The 21,321-nt window shown below is 24.4% G+C and overlaps 1 protein-coding gene across 1 annotated transcript; it reads left to right on the top strand.

Annotated features, from left to right (window-relative positions):
• Positions 1-11,584: 11,584 nt before the first annotated feature.
• On the top strand, positions 11,585-12,523 carry LOC124942718 (ethylene-responsive transcription factor ERF039-like). The gene has a single exon (XM_047483267.1). It carries the CDS (start codon positions 11,827-11,829, stop codon positions 12,490-12,492), a length of 666 nt encoding a protein of 221 aa, XP_047339223.1. The 5' UTR covers positions 11,585-11,826; the 3' UTR covers positions 12,493-12,523.
• Positions 12,524-21,321: the final 8,798 nt, after the last annotated feature.

The following is a 21,321-nucleotide window of genomic DNA, read 5'->3' as shown; positions in this document are numbered from 1 at the left end:
GCTTTAAAAAAAATCTTTTTTTTTAAGTACAAACATGATTTTATTAAAATTAACTATTTAATTATTTAAATAAGCCCATGTTATATAAAGAAGGCCTAAATGACTATAATTTCCATAAATTAAAATGAGTAAGAGCTTGATTATTTTGTTTTTTTTACTGGATATTGTTTTATTATTATTTTTTAACATAATTTAATTTATTAATTAAAATATTTTTTATTTATTTTATAAAATTTAAATTTTAAATAAAAAGACATTATATATATTTTTTAAATGGTTCATTATATTAAAAATGATAATAATTGTTTAAACACAACGATAAAATATAACATTCATAACAAAAATAAAAATAAGAATATAATACAATCACATTACCCGTGTTATCGAACTAGTAAGTTTTCAAGAAAAACGATTAACTCCCTAATTAACTCCACCATCGACTTTTAAAAAAATAAATGACATTATAATTATTCAATTAATTAAAATTTTAAATAATTTAATTTTCAACCAAACAATATTTAAAAAAAAAAATCAATAAAATCCAATGTAGCCCCACATCAAACAAGCTCTAAATGTATTCTATTAAATTATGATTAAAAAGAACTCATAAACCAAACAAACCCTATGAAGGGACACCCAAAAGCTTCCAATTATTGGAGTCTATGTTTGATCTCGAAATTAAAATTATGAAAATAGCAATTTAACTTAAAGGCAAATTAGTCTTTAAATTTTAGAAATTATTTTTTTCGTATTTTTTATAAAAAAAAAGATTTTAAAAGAAAATTCAGTAAAACTTAAAAAACTCTTTCTTCAAACCAGCCCAAACAAAAAAAAAAATTCTTTTCTGTCTAGTTTGGTTCGGTCTATAAATGCAAATAAATTGTCCATTACATTATAATTTTTTATGATTATTTAGTAAATAGCTATCACAATTCACCTATTACATATAAATAAAAGGAATATAAGCTTAATAATATGAAACAAATAAGAAGAATGTTTATTAAATATTTAAATAAAGTTGAATATTAGGTAATAAATAATCAAACTAGCCCTTAACCTTTTAGTCATTTGTTGGTGTCAGAATTAATTGACGTGTCCCCGAGGAAACTTGTCTTGTGAACTTTGCTTTGGCAACTTCCCTATCACCTTTTCTCTCGTTAATTAATTTCCAAAGATAATGAATGTTAGCCAACCATGACTTTTTTTTCTTTCAATTATTTAATTATTTAAATAACTTAAATTTAAAAATATCATTTTATTTTTATATTTTTTATACTATCACTTAACTCATTAAATAAAAAAAATAAAAATATATTTATTTTAAATTATTAATTTTTATTTTATCCTTATATATTAATACTATTTAAATTTCATATCTTCTTAAAATCACCACAAATTATTATTTTTAAATAATTCATGTTATAATTTTAACTCGAATCCTAATAAACTCCAAGATAAAAAAAATAATAATAAATAAAAAAAGAATAAAAATAAAGAAAGAAGTGAAAATATATATTTTATAATTTCTAACTTCAAAACAAAACTAAACATCTTAAAGCATAAATTTGTAATCAAAATAAATTTCCAATTTCATCCATAGATGATGAGCTAGCTAATTTAAAGATGAAATTTCATCGTTTTTTAACCCTTTGACTTCATTCAAAATGTGAAATGATCGCTCTACTTCGTTGATCATTTCCCCTAAATTTAGGCGCATCATCACAGCCTATGTCAACGACTGACTATAAAACAACCAAAACGCTATTAAACGCTATTATAGTTGCTTGACTCAAAGGAAGCCCACTTGCTTCTTAAACCAACTCCGAGAGGCTATAAATAGTCTCTTTGGATCAATCCGAAGGAGGAGATGAACTCTCAAGCCTCAAATCGGAAAATTCCATAAATCTACCATTAAAACTTCAAGCTTTCTGAATTTTTGAAAATTCTGTGTAAGGCCTTAAAGTTTGGATATAGGCATCCCCAAAGCTCCTTTCATGTCTAAGAAGTATTCTCCAACACCTGATAAGCTTTCAATCATCCTGTTATTCAAATTTGCAGTTTGAAATTGATTTTTTTTTTTATTTTCATAAGTTTGTATATTGTCTGATTGTTGAACTTTTTTATTAGAAAATGATCATAGAATCATTTACAAGATTTTTGTTGAATCTAAAATCGATCTAAAACAAAAAAAAAATCCAAATTTGAATTTAAAATTTTAAAAATTAGATTTTTTTTTCTTGAACTATTGCTCAATAACAACAACCCAGAAAGTTTCCCAACATGTTTCTAATGATATTAGGAACCTATTTAGATAATGTTTGATCTATCTTGATCATGTTTATTCAAAATAAAAATTCTCATAAAAAATGAAAATTTCAAGTTATTGAATTGATCAAAATGAACAAACAATGTTCATATTTGGGTTCTAACCAATCATATGAAACATAAGAAAGCTATTGAAAAACTCTTTACACCTCATTAAAACAAAAAACCAAAAATTTGTTTTTTTACATTAAAACTATTTTGGTTGAATGAATTATCATCTCGATCGAATGACACATCAGGATGATGTTCATAATTATCTTGAAAGCTTTGTGAAGCTACCCAGACCCCTAGACCAAAGAATCCAAGCTTCAATCAAAACTGCAAAACATAAAGTTTTAATGTTCTTAAGTATCGAGAGGTCCTACCGAAAAATTTCGACCAGGACCGATAATTTTGACATCTGAACGAGGATTCTAACCTAGGACCGATGAATCTTGCACCCGACCGAGAATTCACATACCTTGGACCAATAAAGTTAGCCATAGACTAACCTAGGACCGATGATTTCCACACCCCGACCGAGGGACTTCAGCACCCCGATCGAGGATCTCTAAAACCCGACTAAGGGACTTTTGTCCCCAGAACCGAGGGTTTTAGCCCTGACAAATAAAAAGCGCACATATGACCGAAGACACCGGTCTGTTTGGTTACACTTTTAATTTTCAAAATTATTTTTGTAATTTGGGGACTCCAAACCATTTTCTAAAAATCCAAAAAAAAAAAAAAATTATTTCAAACTTAATTTTTGTAATTTTCAAAATTATTTTTTTAATTTGTTTTTTATTATACTTGAGCTATCTTAATTGGTTGTGTTAAATTAATATTTTAATAAAATAAATAATATATACTAAAATTATTTTTATTATATTCTTTTTTTCAAACATAATAATTGAGATTGAATTAAAATTCTATAATTTTTTCAAACATAAAAATAAAATCCAATTTAATGAGAATTGGAATTCTAATTCTAATGTGAAATCTAATTCCAATTTTACTCATACAAACCTACTAAATACTATAATAATTAAATTAGACTAATGTAATATACAAAATCTAAAGTATTTAAAATGTTAGAATTGGTGTTAATTTTTAAGAAAATATAGTTTTTTTATAAAGAATTTAAATGTATAAATATATAATAATAAAATAAAATATTTTTTTAAAATAAAGTTTAATTTATTATTTTGTTTAATGAATTTAATAATGTAATAGATAAAAGAGACTAAAATGTAATTATGTTCCTATTATTTAACTAGTTATATTTAATTATTAATCTCATTTTAAGAAAGTAAAATCATTCAAACAAATAATAATCTTGAATCTATCTTCTTAAATAACTCTTAAAATCAATTACTTGTTTTTATTTATAATCAAATAAATAAATATGGACAGACAATCCTATTATAAATTTAAATTAATTAGGAGGATGGCCTTTAAATGATGTATCAATCGATCAATCAATCAATCTATAAAATAAATAATGATTACATGTACGGAGGAACACATTGTAACCATATAGTTTAGTTTATTAAATGAATTATGTCCTCATTCTAATTCAATGAAATGGACCCCGATAGAAATTGAAAGATGTCTCTTTTGGTGACAACTCTAAAATTTGGACTTATTCTTTAATTACTCAATATCACAAACAAATAATGTAGAGACCTTTCTCTTGTTGCCAACTTTAATATATGAATTAATAACTTTATATAGAATTATTCATAATTTTTTCGATTAATTCATTATTACTTTTTGATATCCCATTCAACTTAATGGGTTTTAGGTATGTTTTTTAAAATCTTAAAAATCAATTTTATCACATGAAATAACTTATTGGGTTTATTAATTATTTAATATCTTAAATTAATCTATTTACAAATTTACCTCAATGATAGTAAAAAAACAAATTGTATGCAAAATAGTCCCACCACTAGAAAAAAAACAAATAAGATAAGGAATATATACTGTTGGCAACTTTTTGCTTTTACTCTACAGTATTTTTAATATACATTATTTAAAATAAAATAAAATAAAACTTTTATATTATCACCAAAAAATTGAAGTTAAAAAAAAATATTATATTATGCCTTATTTCAAAAAGACTTTGGAGAGTCAATTATGTCAAGCTTTAAACTTGTGGAATAAAAAGAAACATGACTAATTCATTTTATGCAATCACTTATTTGTTTTTTAAATGATTTTTTTTAATTTTTTAGAACTATTTAATAAGTTGTTAAATAAAATAAAAGTTCATTTTATACAAAGACTTTTTATCATGAGCTACCAAAATATGTTAGTTTCTTGTTGGTTGTGATATTAAACTAGTTATAATGATAAATTGATTCTATGAAAAAGTTTTATCAAAGGAAAAAGTTTTACATTTTTATTTTTATTTTTTAAATTATGGATCATATTAAATTTGAGACTAAAATAAGAAAATTGTTAAATATTATAGGTCACAAAAATAATTAAGATGTTAACATGACAAATATTATAAGTCCTCTCCACTTGTGCTTAATTGAGGTGGACAAGTTGTAATTAATTATATAAACACTAATAATGTTTTGAAAGACATCAATCATCTGAAATTATTATTTGAAAAACAAAATTTACTAGACAAACAAATCAAGATCTCAACTAAACAATGTAACAAATCATTGCTTCTAGATTTATAATCCTTCTATTTTATTCATATGAATCTTGTTTTCAATAATTTGTCGTCCATTTGCTTAAACTTTCGTTAAAACCACGTGTATTTCATGAAATGAACTCGTATACATATTTTTTTTATAAAAATGGTTGGTATGGAATAACAAATTACGATTAAAATAGAACATCATGTTTTTTTAGAAAATACTTAATACCTGAATAAATATATGATGTCTAATGGGTGTCTCATCTCATCATTTATATATATCACGAAAAATCTTAACAAGAAATTAAAAAGAATCTTAACAAATCTAATTAATTTAAAAAATACATCAAACCAGTTGTCTTAAATCCCTAAAAACATGGTCGAATGATTACATTGCGAAAAGTTTCATCAAATTCAACAATTTCTTTTAAAGTAGGAGACAAGTAAATTAAACGGTGTCTAATGATTGTCTCATCTTATTCTCATTTATGCATTATCATGAATCATCTTAATAAGAAAATCGATTTTTAGCAAAGATCAAATCAATCTTAAAGAGCCTATCAAATCCATAGCCTTCAATTCCTAAAATCATGGTCAAATGTTTACCTCAACGAAAAAGTTCTATCAATTCAAATAATTCCTTTCAATCGAAACAAAATCGCTCACCCATGTAATTCATAAATCGATTGGACTATTTGCCCTCTCCAAACCCCCAATAATCCATATATTGATTGGACTATTTTCCTTCCCTCAATCCCTAATACTCCCATCAATGGTGGATCAAAATTATTCTACTTATTTATCAAGAAGTCAATGGACATCAATGTCACTAAAGAAATCAATCAATAAACCATAAAAGAAAAATCGAACAATCCAACCCGAAAACCAAGCAACATCAAGCTTCAAAATCATCCACGACCTCATGAATCCACACAAAATTCTATCTTATTTATAAGAATTCATCTATATATATATAAATAAATATAACTTATATTTATGAAACATATAATAAGTGGTCCTAATTTTTTGAGTTTTGTACATTTCAAAAAGATATTCATCATATTTTAATTCCAACGACACACATTTACAATAAAATTTTGATTTTTTTTACATACTATTCATTTGACGATGCCACCTTCGGTTACAATTTTTTTTTTTTTTTCACCACACCATACAATTTCATTTAATTATTGTATTTTATTAATAAAAAAGAGCTTAAAATTCCTTGATATCACATGGGGACAACAGTCATACTCATAGAAAAGATGCTTGTCGACTGCGGAGAATCACTACTATAAGAGAATTATTTATATATACATAATAATTTCATATTTAAAAAAACTTATTTGAAATAAAATTTTAAAACTATTTGTTGTAACAATAATTAAATTTAATATTGAAGTAAAATAAGAATAAATGATAGAAAACAATGTTGAATTGTCTTAATCATTTTGTTATTATTGTTTTTTTTTTATAATATCTGAAGTAATGTCTATTATTTTCTATTATAGACTTTATTTTTACGTTTTACTGAAATATTTTACTAGGTAAAAATATATTTTAATTATTATATATAATAAAACACTAAACAGGATCCAAGGAGCTGAAAACACAGGGCATAAAAGTCTGGACAGGGGCCCACTATAATGTGCCCATGTGTATAATGTTGCAGTGATTTTCTTGGCTTTGGATTTGTATTATTTAAATTATTTTATTTAATAAAAATTATAAAACTTGAATTATTAGGTGAAAAAAAATAAATATATTAATTTTTTTTAAATAAATAATATTTTAATTAATGAAGAGAGAGATTAAAATATGGTTGAATAAAATAAATGATTATGTGAATTATAAAAATTAAACTATTTTATAAAAAAAATATTATTGTATAATAAATAAATAATTTTTTTTTTTGAAACAAATGGTATTTAATATATTAATTAATATATAAAATATGATTCAATTATTTTATATACAAACAAAAACACTTTAGTTGATTTTTTTTTTAAAAAAATCAACATTAATCAAAATTATTTCGTTTTCTTTTTTATTAATCATATCACTTAATTCATTAATAAAATAATAAAATATATTATATTTTTAAAAAAATAAAATTTATTTTATCATTATAAATTAAAATATATATATCGTCTTCTCAGAATCAAGATTACTCAATATTATTCTAATAATATAAGTTTATTATAATAAATCCATGTGGAGAACAAGGCCTAAGTTGGTCTTATGAAATTTAATAAAATTGGAATCATATTCTAAATTATTTATTTAATTTATAATTTAAAAATATAACTATAATTTCAATAAAATTATATGTATAATTTAAGTTTCAATTCTAATTATTAATTTTGAAGTGTCAAAATAAATAAATCAAATGAAACCGAATCCCCCATTTCAATTATATCATTACCAAACATTGCCTTAAGAATTGCTTAATCTTTTATAAATTTTTTAGAATTATTATTTAGATATTCTTTTACTCGATTTAAATGATTGTCACACAATCTAGATAGTTAGGTGTATCGATTAATTGATACCACAAAATAATTTACCACAAATAATGTTTGATATTTACAATAGTAAATGTAAAAAAAACAATAACAATATATTTAAGCCATGACATTTAAGTAAATTTAATCACAATTAATTAAGTTAAATATGATTAAAACCATCAGCATTATGAAAATATTGTTTTATTAAATTGAAATTAATAATTATTTAAAATAATGGTGTAGTGATCATGTGTTGAATAGATACATGGGTTTGTCATTTTCCCTATTACCAAAAAGCCCACATGAGATATAAATAGAATTAATACTAAGATATATTTCTTAAAATAATCCTTAATTAGCTGTCACATTCATATTGGTCAATTTTTGCTTAAAATTTACAACTTTGATAATTAGTTGTATAACCTTATAATGCTGGCTAAATTGTTTCAATTTAAAATAGCATAAATTTCAAAACATGAAACCAAACAAATTGAGTAAAAGAAATACTAATAACACATGAAATGAGTTATGAATGTATGTGTGTATATAATTATAGGTTCGATATCGATAAACATTCATTTAGATAAAATAACGAACATAAATGTGACAGTATCGATCAAAACAAACAATCTTAACAATTCTAAGAATCCAAAATAATATAAAAGAGTTATCAATTGAGATTTACAACAGAAATAACATAAGAATCAATGAATACAAGATTCTTAATTTGTCCATGTTCTCGACTCCATGACCTTGAATTTTTGCTCCCTAATTCCAATGATTCTTCATCCTTTTGCACCTGGTTTCGGCACTAAGGTTTGTCCAATCATTCCATATAAAAACAATAACATTTCTAAAAATCCAATGATCTTATAAATAAATATGTAATGTTTAATTTTTAATATAAATTCTTATTGAGAAGCGATGTAAACTACAACGAAAAAATAATTGTTAATTTTCTTTTCACTTTCTATGTTAACTTGAGGAGGGTATTATAGCCTCATATTCAAATGTTATTTTATTATGTTTTTATTTTTGGGAAACTAAAAAATGTGGCCACAAGGGGTTAAGTTTATAGCCCGCAAACACACTTAATTATTTAATCAGACATAAAATTTGTCGTCTGACGAGCTCAAACTCAGAACGAGGTTGAGAATATGCCGCTCTTGTTGTTGTTAGGTTAGAAGAGGGAATATATTGATATTTTTATTTTGTTGATTGGGATATGAGCTAGTTATGACTCACCATATTATAACACAATCATTTTTCTTTACATGAATTTATTTGTTTTATAAAACAAAGATCACCTCTTCATAGCTTCTAAAGAGACTGATCTTTCAAGAATGAGCTTAAATTATCAACATGATATTATTTTTAATGGTTTAAATTATTTTAGAAAAAAAAAGATCTCAATCCATTTCTTATTATTAAATGCTCTCAAATAGCATTTTTTTCAATACCCACTCCCTCATTTATTTTTGAAATTTTTATATTTGTATTATTTTTGAATATTATTAGCAAATTGTTTCATATATTCTATGAAATAATATTATGACACATTGTACTATTATATTCAACAAAAACTTAATCAATAACATCAAATTAGTTAATTACTTTTTTTACCAACTTCTAATTAATATTAATAACAAATGGACTTTAAAATTTATAAATATTAAGGAAAGTGGTGATGGTGACAAAAACAAAGAAAAAGAAAGGATAGAGGTGGTGATGAAAGGTAAGTCATGAGCTTTGTTTGAATATATTTAAAAAATAATAATTAATGAAAGATAATTCAAGTGGTAAGAATAATTTTAAAATACCAAATGTTGTGAGTTTGATTCTCACTTAATTGTTAAGTACGTTCAAAACAAAGAAAAATAATATTTGTATATTATATACCTTCATTAAGAAGAAAAATTATATAAAAGTTAAACATTTTTTTTTTCTTTCAAAGAACCCAAAATTAAATAAACTCCTAATATTAAAATCTTATTCATGTAATCCTATTATAATAGTGTTGGGAGTAAACATTTTTATTCATCTATAATAGGCAAAAATCACATACACAATTGAAAAATACAAAAAAAAAAATATTGAAATGAGTTTATATATATATATATATATATATATATATATATATATAAACTCATTTCAAGATTAATAATATGATATTATCTAATTACTTATTATACTTCAAAGGGCAATAATATGACTTTTGTCTTAAATTTGATTTTAATTAATAATAACTTAAATTAAAATGGGAATATGATTATATACTCATTTTATAAATTTTAAATAAAAAGGAAAAAAAGTGTCCATTTTCAATATATTATATATTCCATCTATATGAATACTTATTTATCTTATGTATGGATAGATTGTTAATGAGGTTATGTTACTCATTCATTTTGTTAAAAAAATATATATTTCTTTAATTTTATCAATAACTACAAAAAAAAAATTTATAATTTCACTTCTACTTGAAAATGTACTTAGTAAAATTAGTAAGATTCCCGTAAGATAAAGATAAAAATATAAATAAAATAAATTTAATAAAATAATTATAATGATATTCAATATTTAAAATTCTTAATAAATCACGAATAATATATTAAAATAAAAAATAGAACGCTTTCATTCCACATTTTATTCATTTCGATAAAATAACTTATATTCTCACATATCTTATCACATATTTTTTCCGAATGAATCTCTTATCTCGTGACCTAACACTTTCACTTTGGTCAATCAAATATTTGATTCATATTTTTTAATATTTAACATCGTGACTTCACACTTTGGTCAATCAAATATTTGATTCATATTTTTTAACCACTTTCAATTGATCATACTGGCCTATTATCCATCGGTAAACCACATCACAATCACACTTGGTTAAAGGGTTGTACTTGTTTTGTTCGGTTGAAACATACATATAGCACTTTTAATTTTATTTTTATATAACCATTTAAAGTTTATAGGCGGGTCAACTCACAATCCGACTCAATTATCCATTTACTCTCACATATATATATCCAAATTAACCACAGCACTCGATCCGGCAATTCAGACACTTTAAAAATTAAACATCATTATATATATATATATATATATATATATTAATTAGTTAAAAAGTTGAACTTATATTGTTAAAATGTTCCGCGTTCATCTAATTTGGTGTTAAATTTAAAATATAAAGTGTTATTAGCCTAGTTGGTTAAAGAGTTGTACTTGTTTTGTTATGTTGCAAGTTCGAAACATACATATAACATTTTTAATTTTATTTTTAACCGTTTTAAGTTTATGGGCGGTTCAATCCACAATCCGATCCAAGTATCCATTTACTCTCACATATATATTCAAATTAACCACAACTCTCGACCCGACAATCCGGACACTTAAAAAATCAAGTATCATTATATATATATATATATATATATATATATATATATATATATATATATATATATATATATATATATATATATATATATATATATATATATATTAGTTACTTAAAAAGTTGAACTTATATTGTTAAAATGTTCCGCGTTCATCTAATTTGGTGTTGAATTTAAAATATAAAGTGTTATTAACCTAGTTGGTTAAAGGGTTGTACTTGTTTTGTTAAGTTGCAAGTTTGAAACATACATATAACATTTTTAATTTTATTTTTAACCGTTTTATGTTTATGGGCAGGTTAACTCACAATCTGACTCAAATATTCATTTACTCTCACATATATATCCAAATTAACCACAACTCTCGACCCGACATTCCGAACACTTTAAAATTATGAAGACTCGTGACTTAATAATAAAGTAAAAATATTTAAGTAGATATTATATAATTACACTTAATTCACTAATGCAACCAAAAATTATTGAAAAAAAAAAAAGTATTGTTTAGAAATCAAATATCTTATATTATTCTTTTCTTTTATTAACTGATTTATCCCTCAGATGTCAATGTATTGCTATTGATCAACTTTTAGTTTCATTACAAACATTTTAAGTTGGGACATATACTATTATATATTTTGCTAACTTATTTTAATTAAAAAAATAATTTATTTTAAAAAATGTAATTTATAATAATACCTATATATATGTTAAGTTAAACCAAGAATGTGCTAGAAGGGGTGAATGAATAATAAAAAGAGTCAAAAACATATGAAAAGAAAATCATTAGAAATTCCACATGGAGTAAGAAAACAGATCATTCAATTGTAAACTCTATTGTTTCCATACTTTACTTTCTTTATAAACACTACCCATGAAATGCTCATAATTTTATTTATCATTCACATTCTTCTCTTTCTCTCTCTTCTATCTCTCACACACACACAACCAAACCACCATGGAAGATCAAATTCAAGACTCCCTTCCCTGCACTTCAACATCTTCATCATCAGAATCAATTACAAAAAACCCAACAAATCCCACTACCAACCTTAAAAAACATCCCAAAAACATCGACGGCAGCGACGATCAACCAAAGAAACGTAAGAAAATCGTCGCCGCCGTCGAAACCCATCATCCAAATTACAGAGGAGTTAGAATGCGAGCATGGGGGAAATGGGTTTCTGAAATTCGAGAACCAAAGAAGAAATCAAGAATCTGGCTTGGAACTTACGCCACTGCAGAAATGGCGGCGCGTGCTCATGATATGGCGGCTTTAGCTATAAAAGGAAACTCTGCTTACCTTAATTTCCCAGAAAACGCAAACGAACTTCCACGACCTGCATCTTCTTCTCCTAAAGATATTCAAGCTGCCGCCGCTGCGATTGGAAGAATCGCTGCTGCGATCCCTAATTCTCATTCATCTACAAATCTATCATCTTCTTCAATGGATAATAGTACTCAAGAATCATCGAATTCAATTTCAAGAGAAGAAAATGAAGAGGATTTGTTTTCGAATCTTCCTGATCTTTCAATGGATAACTCAGATCGCAGCGATATTGGATTTTGTTTCTATGATTCAGGTTTTCGACTTGATGAGTTATCTTTATGGGACTATTACTAAGTTCTAGTTTAGTTTCTTCTTTCTTTGATCTCAAAAAAAAAATTGAAAAAAAAAAAAAAAAGAGTGAAATTCATGTGAAAAAATATATTTTTATTTTTATTTTTTTACAAGAAAAATGGGTTTTTCTAACTTTTACTTCACCTATGAAATTATTGGTGCATACTTTTTAGGAAACTTATTATAAGGTTAATGATAATGATGATGATTATGTTTATAGTTAATGAAATCTCCATTTTTTTTTTTTTACTTTTATTTAATTATTGAAGTTTGAAGAGTAATAATTTCCTTCTTTCCCTATACATTGATAAATTTTTGTTTTTTTTATTGGACTCAATTTCGTAAATTAAAATATTAATGTCTTCATAAGAATTTTGTATTTAACTTACTAAGAGAGTTAAAATATAAAAAAAGTACGATACAAATATCTCAAATTCGATTCACAATAATAATGTTATAAATTTATGATTGTATCCGTGACCTTTATTATAGTAGGTAATATTGTTACATTTTGACCTACCTTATTATGAATTGTATATATATTGTTAAAAATATATATATAATTTTGGGTAGAGTATAAAGGACTAGTATAAAATAGGTCAACATGTGTCTTTTTATCCGGGTTTTGAGTATGTTTGTAGAAGAAGTTACCATGTTTTACTTTCTAGAAAAAGAAGGGAAAAAAAAAAGAAGAAAAAGGAAAAAAATAAGAGAAATGTGTGTTTGGCCCCTTGAACTTGTAAATAGTTTTGAGTTAGGACCCTTGTGTTATTTTCATTGGAAATAAGCTCCCAATTAATAATCAACTACAATTTGCTTGTCAAAGTATATATATGGACAATATCTAAATTAAATATTTCATAGAAGAAATATTTTTAGTATTTGTTGAGTATATTTCACACTCAATTGGTTTATGTTTTTATCCATATATATATATTTTTTTAAAGATAGTGTGTGTTTGTACGATAAAAAATTAATAAATTTATGACGTGTGTATAAATAAGTTAATGTTTTATAATATTATCTCACATAAATCAATATTTGGATGAGATGGTCGACAAAAAAACTAAATAAACTTAACAACGTTTTCTCAGCTAAACTTAGACTAGATCAACTTCATAAAGTTTTTATTTTTTTACTTTTTTACTTGTTAGTTCCGGGAGCCTACTTTCCTTTTGGGGGTTATTTGAAGAAGTTCGGGTCAACATCATATCATTTGGAACCAAAACTAAGGGGTTGAACTTGTTTTTAAATATAATCTTCATACAATTTCGGCTCATTCTCTAGAAATTACCACTCATTTTCTCAATTCACGCTCACTTAGATGCAAATTTCGACCCATTGCAGGCCATGCCTACCCTCGCGATAAGCAAATAGCAAGGGTAAAATGGGAAGAAAATGGGGGATATGAAATGAAATGTGAAAGAGAAATCATGCATAATTGCATATTGCCGATTAAAATGAAGAATCTATATCGAAATCATCTTTTGTGAGTTGTATAATAATTGATGCTATAGTTTGAAAGATGTGTAATCCTACCAATCTTGACATGAAATAAAGTGGAGAAGAGGGGAAGAATGACACTCCATGAAATTTAATGATGATATACTTTGATAATAATAACACTAAAGAAACAAACTATTAATTGTATATCAACCAAATCATTCGTCGTCACACCAAATCATTCGTCGTAACGATGACGCGTTTAAACTAAAATTAATTTAACTAAGTCTATGAGTTTATAACTTTTACCTTTTATAAGATTAAGACTTTATTGATAAATTAAATTGTGTGGTCACAAAAGTCACCATATATATATATCTTTGAAAATTAAATTAAAATGATCAATTTACAATTTTGAGATTGGATGTGATTTATCTTTGTAGACAATTTTTGACCAATTTATTGCACATTTGACTTTTAGTCTTTCATAGGAGGGTTTTAAGGTTTTTGGTTTGATAGTGTCTATTAATATTTATATGATATCTTAAAATCATTTTTTTTTTCAAAATTGACATGTGTTTCTTGTCACTTGTGATGATGAGTTTTTGTGAATTTTTGAAACATTTTATTTACAAAAGTATATATAAAATGAAAATAATCAAATTAATAAAACTACCTTAATATCATAACAATAATTTAGTAAATATACAGCCTAAAAACTCATATCTATACATATAGTGTTAAATTAAAAACAAAGTTAATTTAAAGGTTCAATTCAAAATGCACTAGAAATATGGGGGGGCAAAACACACATTATTCCTTACTAAATTTAGTTGAAGTTTTTTCATCTTTGTTTCTTGTTTCTCTTTAGTTTAGATTAATTTATATTTTATACTATATGGGTTGTTGATGAATTTATTTATGCAAGCAAAAAGAAAAAAAATAAAAATAAAGAAAAAGCCTAAATATGTGTCTTTAATCTTTATTATTATAATAATTAAAATTTATAGTATTCTTGGATTCCCACCAAGTGGGTGTAGTTTAAAGTGTAGTGATGCCAAATTTGGGGGACAGCTCCATCATTTTACATTATATTTAAAAGCTGGACATATCTTATAATTAATTATACTATTTTTTAAAAAAATATAATCTTTCAAAGAGTTTGTATCTTGATATGCTGTAGATCCCATTTTACTAATAAATTAATTTTCAGATGTATAATTAAAAGTTCATAACGAATTGTATAATTTTTTTTTTTTTGTAATATGATGTACTATGTCATTTATATTATATCAAGATCTTATATTCGACTATATATTATCAAATCTTGAGTCAGACAATTCTTTGAATATTTGACTATATACATGAAACCATTCATATTTCATAAAAAAAAATGATCAAACAAAATAAAGCACAAAAGTATCATTATATTAATAATTTTAAATAAATTTCTTATTAAAAAAATACGTAAAATAATAAATTGATAAAAATGTAAAATTTATGTGTACGTCGTAACATTACAGATTGTTTCGGTTATTTAAATATATTATATCTGACCATTATAGATCAATTTTTATTATATCCAAATATGAATGAATGATCAAATATTTTTTATTTCTAATCTATTTGAATATTTTCAATCAAAACAAAAGCTCTTATGTTTTACTAATAAATTATGTGTTTTTTTTAAATAATAATAATGATTAATATAATATAAAAGAAAATAGATAAGTAATCTTTAAAATTTATAAAGATTGTGTGTCGGCAATGAGGGATAAATTAGTTTATGTTGGTAAAATCATTTAGGCTAAAAGTAGTTTCTTTCTACTAATAGATGATACGATTCACTAATTAATTAAGCAATCAACCTTCATTATGCTTCAACTAAAATAATAAGAAGACTAATTTACCCTAATTTAAGAAGTTTGGAAATGAGTGGACTTTAATCCTTTCCAACGACAAATGTTTCAAATACGTAAAACCTTGTATAGATTTTATCTCGTAATTCACAACCGACGGTAAAAATATGATATTACACGCTAAAGAATTGTGACAACAAAAAACGAAGTAATGATTCGAGAATCACCCGTTAAAGAACTAGAGATGTGAAAGTTGTATAGTCAATATAAAATTTGAGCTATATGCTGATTTCTATTCATTTTAAATTTTGGATGAGAAGTTTTGAGGACTATAATTTTTTAACTATTTTTGTTGGCTAAAATAATAAAAATTACACTTGTATTAGTTAACAACAATACTAAAAACAAAGATCTTAGACTCTAGTAACAAATTAGAAATAAAGTTTGAGAATTTATTCCTTGAATAATTTACAAAATAATTATAATTAATAAATATGGTTAAAGTATTTGATAGTGACATATTCGTAAAAGTTAAGATAACAAAATAAATTTATTATCTTCACGTTTTATATTCAATTCTCATTGAAAATGTAAAGATTGCGTTGAATAACAAGTTGAGGCGAGTGAAATTTGATTAGAACATATTTTTTTAAAAAAAATATATTATTATTATTTGATAGTGAAGAGTGAGGTAGAGTGATGTGAGCATGGGCATTAAGTCTCTTTTGTTAATCATTAGGGTTATGAAAATAATATAATTAAGCAATTGGAAAAGAAAAAGGACAAAAGAAAAATCTATAGCCTTCTAAAAACCAAATCTTTTTTCACATATTTGTTATTGTCTACTACTCCTCAACCTTTGTTTGGGTCCCATTTGAGTGACATTTCCTTCAATAATAATATAATAAATAAATAAATAAAAAGATGAGCTTTATTCAAAGATTAATGGGTTGGGCCCAATCTAATATATTTTTTTTATAAATTATATAATTTATAAATAAGCCCTTAATTTACTTTTTAATATTCAAATCAACTCTATAAACTTTTCTTGTTTTATTTTATGACCTTAAAAGTTTTAAATTAGGAAGGTTCAAACCTACTACTATACCACTATAGTCTAAACAAGTATTTAAATCACTCATTTCTCTAACTTTAAAGTTGGTTTCCAAATTATTAAAAAAAAAATTGATTTAAACTTTAAAGTTACAAAATAAAAAAATAAAAAAAAATTAAATCCTAAAAACAATAATAATAAATTTAAGGATTAATAAAGATATTTTATGTAATGACTATATTTCATCACAAAAATAATATGAATAAATAAATAAATAATAAAATAATAATATTTTGAATCTCTAAAACCATTCATGATTAATCCTCTAATTATTTTTTTTTAAAAGTAGTTATAAGGAAATGAATTTTTCATATAATTTGTTATTTTCAACTGAGTGATAATTTTATTAAACGGTATATGTAATTATTTTTCTTATAACTCGAATTAAAATTATTAATTTAGACAAAATATGTTCAATTCATTCATCTTAATTAAACAATTCTTTTAATTATAATGGTTATACAATACTAAATATTAATCGGTATGAAATATTTCTTTCTTTTAATTATAACTGGAGTTAAGAGAATAATTAATTATCAATCATATAGTTTACAAATCATATTTCATACAAAACATTTCATTTGTAATATGTGATCACTAAATTTTGTTCAAAGGATTTTAGTGATAATAATTTATAATGACTGCATTAATAAGTAAGGTATTAATATAAAAAATTATTATTATTATTATTATTATTATTATTATTGTTTGTTTGAATTTTGAAAAGTTAGTTTGATTCTAACATAATCTTACAAAATAATGAATTTGAAACCATTTCTCTCCTAAAAAAAATATTTGTCACTTATGTTATTCTAAAAAATTATAAAAAAAAATATTTATTATTATTATTATTATTATTTGTGACGGGAGGGAAATCGAACACGTAGCAATATAGCTATTTTTGTCTAAAATAAAAAGTGAGTGATCAAACCAAACCCCACAAGATCTTGATATTTATTTTAAAACAACTTAATTATACAAAATAATTAAAAAGTTGGCATAAATAAAACAAAAGTCATTGTTCATAGAGTTTTAGATCACAATTGAAAGAGTATAAATCCTAACAAGTGTAATAGGATATAAATAAATAAACAGTTAATAAGTATTATTCAAAATCAATTGATAAACAACTATATCCAATTAGGGGTTTACATGAGCCGAACCGCTCGTAAGTGGCTCGATCAAAGTTTAATTCGAGTTCGATCAAAATCGAATTCGAGCTAGCTCGTTTATGTTTCGAGTCGAATTCGAGCTTAGGTAAGACCCACTTGATGGCTCGTCGAGCTTTTTCGAGTCTAATCGTATAAAAAAAAATTATTATCTTTTACTTTTTAATTAAAATTTGAAACATACTCATAAGACTATCTATGGCTTATTATTTATGGGTCTCCCCAAAATATACTTATAAATTAAAAAAAAAAATGTTATATAATACAGTTAATATTTATAAAAAATAAATAAATTTGATATTAATTTAATTACAAAAATATAATTTTTTAAAATCAAATCAAAATATAATTATATTGTAATATTATTTAATATATGTCATCTCATGTGTTATATTTTATAAGATATAAAACTATTTTTATTTCATTAAAATAATTATCAAGATATATCAAAATAATATCAATAAATTAAAATTTATATTTAATATAATACTACTAAGTTATAAGGAAAAAATATATTTGATATTAATTTAATTACATAAATATAATTATTAAAAGTTAAATTAAAATATAATTATATTATAATATTATTTAATATATGTATCTCAATATATAATATTTAATAAAATATAAAATTATTTTTATTTTACTATAAAGTGTTTTATTTTTCAAAATAAACATAATATAGTCTAATATGTTTTCAAATTTATCTCAAATATAATACAAGACTTGAAAGTATTCTTCTCTAACTTGTTTAAACAAGAATAACTCCCTTAGATATTTTACATGTATTCTTACACGGACCAATACGTCTATTCTTACGTGAACCAAGTCATGGCTGAAAAAGAGTTATGGGGCGTAAAATAAAAAAATACGCAGAGGATTGTATGTTCCGATTAATGTACTCTCGACTTCCATTATATTTTTTAATATAAGAAATTAATATATACATATATTTAAATTCGAGCATTTAGAGCCGAACTCGAACCTATAGTTTTATGATCGAGCCGAGTTCGAGCTTGATATTGAAAGCTCGATCGAGCTCAAGCCAATAAAAAACGAGTCGAGTCGAACTCGAACTTGGACTAATTTGAACTCGACTCAGCTAGTTTACACCCCCCATATGCAACAATAAATACAATGTATAGAATCTCAAGAAAATCAAATGAAAAATACCATAAGTATTTTCATCTTTTAACCGGATATTCTAGATATACTAAAATAGCAAAAATTGATTCTATATATCAACATTCGCCATACTCCTTCATCGTGTTGAATTTGAACAAAAACACATGTTACGATGAATATAGTAATTGCTAAAGTCATTTTAAGGACACTTTTATTACTACGATAAATGTCTTAGTTAAATTAATTTGTAACATTTTAAATGTAGTGGAGAATCACAATTAAACAATAAAGCACAAAAACTTATGTAGTTATGGTTATGAGTTCACTTTAATCATTTAAAAAAAACATTGTTAACTTACTTAAAATATAATAATACAAATTGGACATAAAGAAAGAAAAAAAAAGTATTATGCCATTATTTTAACTATATAGCACAAAGTTCCCTCTTTTAAATAATCAAGCCTCAAAATCAATTGATTTCAAGAGTTCAAGGATCTAATTGAACTTTAAGACCTTGTTCGATTTGGTCAATCAAACATCATTTCGTCTATTTTCATCTATAGCGAGTTAAAATACCTCTATTTTAAATTATTATTATTTATGTTATTTATATATATATATATACTTTTTAAGTCTTTTTACCAAAATTAATCACTACCTCGTCAAAATCATAAACCATCGTTATTTTTTTCTCCTTCTAGATTATTCAAATAAACCCAATCCGAACAAGCTCTTGCATCAAACTCGTGTTTCCATTAATTGACAATTCATGTTGATTGATTCAACTTTTTTTCCAAGTCTACTCCAACACTATAATTTTTGGACCCATCCTTGTCTGTGATTGTGGAAAAGTTGTGATTTTGATTAACCTTTTACTAATTTAGTGAATAATTTATTAGTATGAATAAGATGAATAATCGGTTATCGATAATTTTGACAAAGTAAATTGAAAATATATATATATAAGTAGTGCGATTAAACATATCTAAACTTAGTAAATATCATTGCAAATAAATTATACACTAATAAACACACAAGAGATTAACAAATAAACCATCTTGGACTTGAATTTGATATATTAGTTAGCTATGAGATCTAAAAGGAACATACTTGAAGGACATATACAAACAATAATGGAATTATCATCAAGATCTCCACCCATCAGCACAATATAACAAGTATAATAAATAAATGACCCTACCCTATTTAGAAATTCATCAAAATATAGTAGTGGTAAAATAATGATCCAATTAAATAATCAAATTAATCATAACAACAATAATTTTGTCATTTAGCCATCACTACTATTGCCTTGGAGCCAATTGACCAATATTGTTTCTTTTTTAAACATGATTAGTCATCAATTATCTAAACAATGCCTACAAGATGAACTAACTCTAAGAATGAATAATGAATGATAGAAATCCATGTAAAGTGAAGTAAAATGGTTATCAAGAACAAGTCATAAAAAAAGTATCTAGAATATGAGTCAAATCAAATCTCAACAATGAGAACTATAAAAGTAATAAAGTGAATCGTTAACGAAATTCAACTTCAAGTCTCAACTTAACCTAGGGCTGCAAATGAGTCAAACTGCTCGCGAGCCGCTCGATCAAAACTTGATTTGAGTGTCACTTTGACCAAGTTCGAGCCGAGCTCGAGCCAATTCGTTTAATATTCGAGTCGAGCTCGAGCCCATATAATATTTGTTTGACGGCTTGTCAAGCTTTTTCGAGACTGATAATAAATAATATATTTTTTAATATTAAAACCTAAAATTTAAAATAAATACTTTTTCTTGACAAATATTTGAAAAAACTTATAAGTAAATAGTCGAGTCGACCTCGAGCTCAAATTTATAAACTCGTTTGAGACCGAGTTAATAAATACTTAATCGAGTAGAGCTCGGGCTCAAACTGGCTTTAACTTGGCTTGACTCATTTGTCGCCCTATTTTAGCCCATACGAGATTCTTAATATCTTCAACTTTTTCTCGTGTTTTTTGTTTTCTATTTTCTTTGATTAACCCGTGATAATTCATGTCATGGCATAGACTATGGATCTAAACTTCGATCCTTAAATAAATGAAGGATTGATCATCTAATTTTTAAGAATTTAAGGGG

The sequence above is a fragment of the Impatiens glandulifera genome, chromosome 6 (genome assembly GCF_907164915.1).
Source record: "Impatiens glandulifera chromosome 6, dImpGla2.1, whole genome shotgun sequence".
NCBI classification, from domain to species: Eukaryota; Viridiplantae; Streptophyta; class Magnoliopsida; order Ericales; family Balsaminaceae; genus Impatiens; species Impatiens glandulifera.
Note: the sequence above shows the minus strand (reverse complement) of the source record. Positions and strands in the feature narration are given on the sequence as shown.